At 42.6% G+C, this 2,577-nt stretch overlaps 1 protein-coding gene across 1 annotated transcript; it reads right to left on the bottom strand.

Moving 5' to 3' along the window:
• Window positions 1–500: 500 nt before the first annotated feature.
• LOC131503017 (large ribosomal subunit protein eL32-like) lies at window positions 501–949 on the bottom strand. Its single transcript, XM_058714334.1, has one exon. The coding sequence runs from the start codon at window positions 906–908 to the stop codon at window positions 501–503; it is 408 nt and encodes a 135-aa protein (XP_058570317.1). The 5' UTR covers window positions 909–949.
• Between the last annotated feature and the right edge of the window lie 1,628 nt (window positions 950–2,577).

Here is a 2,577-nt window from a genome sequence, read left to right as displayed (position 1 = left end):
TCAGTCATATGGGAGTCGAGCCCCACCCTGACAACATCGTTTAAACTTAATGGTCTCCTTAAAGACCTTAAATGCAGTTTAATGTGGTCACATTCTGAGGTACCAGTGGTTGGGACCTCCACATGAATTTTGGGAGGACACATTTCAGTGGATAACCGAGAGAGGGCAGGAGGGCATGATCCCCAGTGGTCTTCAAGACAGAGTGTAATGGTGAGACTGTGAGTGTTGGAGGAGGGGGTGGCTCAGAGTTCTGAGGCCCTTCTTCTCTCCTACCCTTGGAAGTTTAGAAGCCCAAGGAGCAATGCACTTGCCCTTAGCTTATCAACACCTAGTCTCCATTTTAACCTGGAAATGTTTTGTTGTAGTGCTGTTTTAAGATGGCAGAGGCGTGAATGTGTTTGTATGCTGGAGTAAGGACCCCGTGAGAGTTTCAAACAATTGCCTTTTTATAGTTTTATGATTTTAGTAACACAAACACGACGTGCACATAAGCTGTCTGTCTATCCATTTTCTTCGCTGGGCAGCCTGGCATTGGTATTGGTGACTCTGATGGCCAGCAGGGCTGCTCTTTCCACAGAGGCTTTGTGGTTCTTGGAGGAGACATGATGAGCTACCTCTGCGCAGGAAGATCTGTTGAGCACCAGCAGCACTTCGAGCTCCGTAACGTTGTGGACTAGGAACTTCCGGAAGCCACTGGGCAGCATGTGCTTTGTCTTCTTGTTGCTCCCATAACCACTGTTGGGCGTCAAGGTCTGGCCCTTGAATCTTTTGTTCACCCAATTGTCGATGCCTCTGGGTTTCCACCAGTTGCACTTAATGTTGACATACCGGTCTTGCTGGTGCCTGATGAACTTCTCGGTCCACTTTTTAATGATCTTGGGCTTCACCAGAGGCCTGAGGGCAGCCATGATGCCAAATAGGAGATGGCTGCCACCTCTGTAGGCAGTGCCAAGGAAGACAAAAAATTTCTTTTCTTACTCAGCTATTCAAGCTACAGCAAATGAATCAACTTGGTGACAGGGAAATGAAGGGAGGCAAAAATTCAGGGAGGAGAAATGGTACTATAAAACTGGAGATGTGACTGGAGGGCCCCCAAAATCTTTGGTTCTTATTTATTTGTTTATTTAGAGAGAGTGTGAGCAGGGGAGGGGCAGAGAGAGAGGGACAGAGTATCCGAAGTGTGCTCTGCGTGTTGACAGCAGATAGACTGATGTGGGGCTCGAACTCGTGAACCTCGAGATCATGACCTGAGCCAAAGTCTGACGCTGAACCGACTGAACCACCCAGGTGCCCCTGCTTCTTATATATTTAATAAGTACCAACGATATACTGTGAATCTTTATGTTTAGGCAGAGAGGAAGTAGTGTATACCGTTAAAACCACAATTGCAATATAGTTGAAGGGCAGAATATGCATTATTTTGACTTTGTGCAAAGCAACAGTACAAAATTGAATACATGACTGCTCGTGGTTCCTAGGCTAAAGGAAAAATAAGAACATAAACATGTTACAAATAAACTATTGCTGTATAGTGAAAAGGAGTTGACTAGGCTCAAGTAGTAAATTCTGAATTTAGAATATAAATGTATGTGATTGCTTACATCAATATCTAAACAAAATCCTCACCGTTACGCTTGGCTTATTGATCCACGTTTGATTCAAGTTTCACTTATAAATGAGAACTGAAAGTTCTTTTGCAATTGGACAGGAAGGCTGTCTAGTTTCAGTAAACTATTTTTGAGAACATTTGAAGAACAGAACGGCATTTTCTTTGCAAACATTAATTTGCCACATCATACAAAACTATTCCCCTTGGACCACCTATATCAGGATGGTACCATCGCAGTTTTCCAGATATGGAACAGTTCAGTTCTCTCCCTGAGGTTGCATAAAAGCGCCAGTGACCCAAGCTGATGCCAAATTAAGCAGTCAACTGGTTCTTGTCCAATACAGCTAAACCAGATGGGCCGCTTCAGTGACTTCCAAGCCAATTCCATCTATTTTTCAACCCAAATTTAATAGATTTGTGCATTGCCTGCCTTTTAGGAGGGAGAAAAAGAATGCATGTTAAATACCTCTCTTTTGTAACTATAAAATAATACCTTCATGTTCATGGAAAATGAAAAGTTAAATAAAAATGAAATATAGGTCACCCATAACCCCACTCTAAGGTTTTAACATATTTCTTTCCAGTATTTTGAATGTGTTTTTATAATGAAAATCATCTTTTATATACATAGATTTTTTTCATCCCTCATTACTTGCTTAAGATTATATCTAACATTATTCCCATTCCACTTAAAACTCTTCCCAAGCATTATTTTCATGGCTACTAGATATTTGTGCGTATCTGATAGAAAGAGGGATACAGCAGTCCAGGGCAAGACTTAAGCTGAGAGGGTAGTCCCAAAACAAGCCAAGGGTAGGTGAGTAGTATGTCAAAAGGCCAAACTGGTCATCAGGACAAGACCCCAAGAAAAGGTCCAAAGCTGGTGGTTGATAAGCCGTGGTGGAGAATGTTGGGGGCGACAGAGTTTGTTCTGTTCTCTTAGAATCTCAGGCTATGTTGCTGAAGCC

This window comes from Neofelis nebulosa, chromosome X (assembly GCF_028018385.1).
Source record: "Neofelis nebulosa isolate mNeoNeb1 chromosome X, mNeoNeb1.pri, whole genome shotgun sequence".
NCBI lineage: Eukaryota > Metazoa > Chordata > Mammalia > Carnivora > Felidae > Neofelis > Neofelis nebulosa.
This window is presented reverse-complemented; position numbering and strand designations above follow the sequence as displayed.

Bases quoted from the DNA above. Each gene is read 5' to 3' on its own strand.
- LOC131503017 (XM_058714334.1), bottom strand. From the start codon at position 908: ATGGCTGCCCTCAGGCCTCTGGTGAAGCCCAAGATCATTAAAAAGTGG.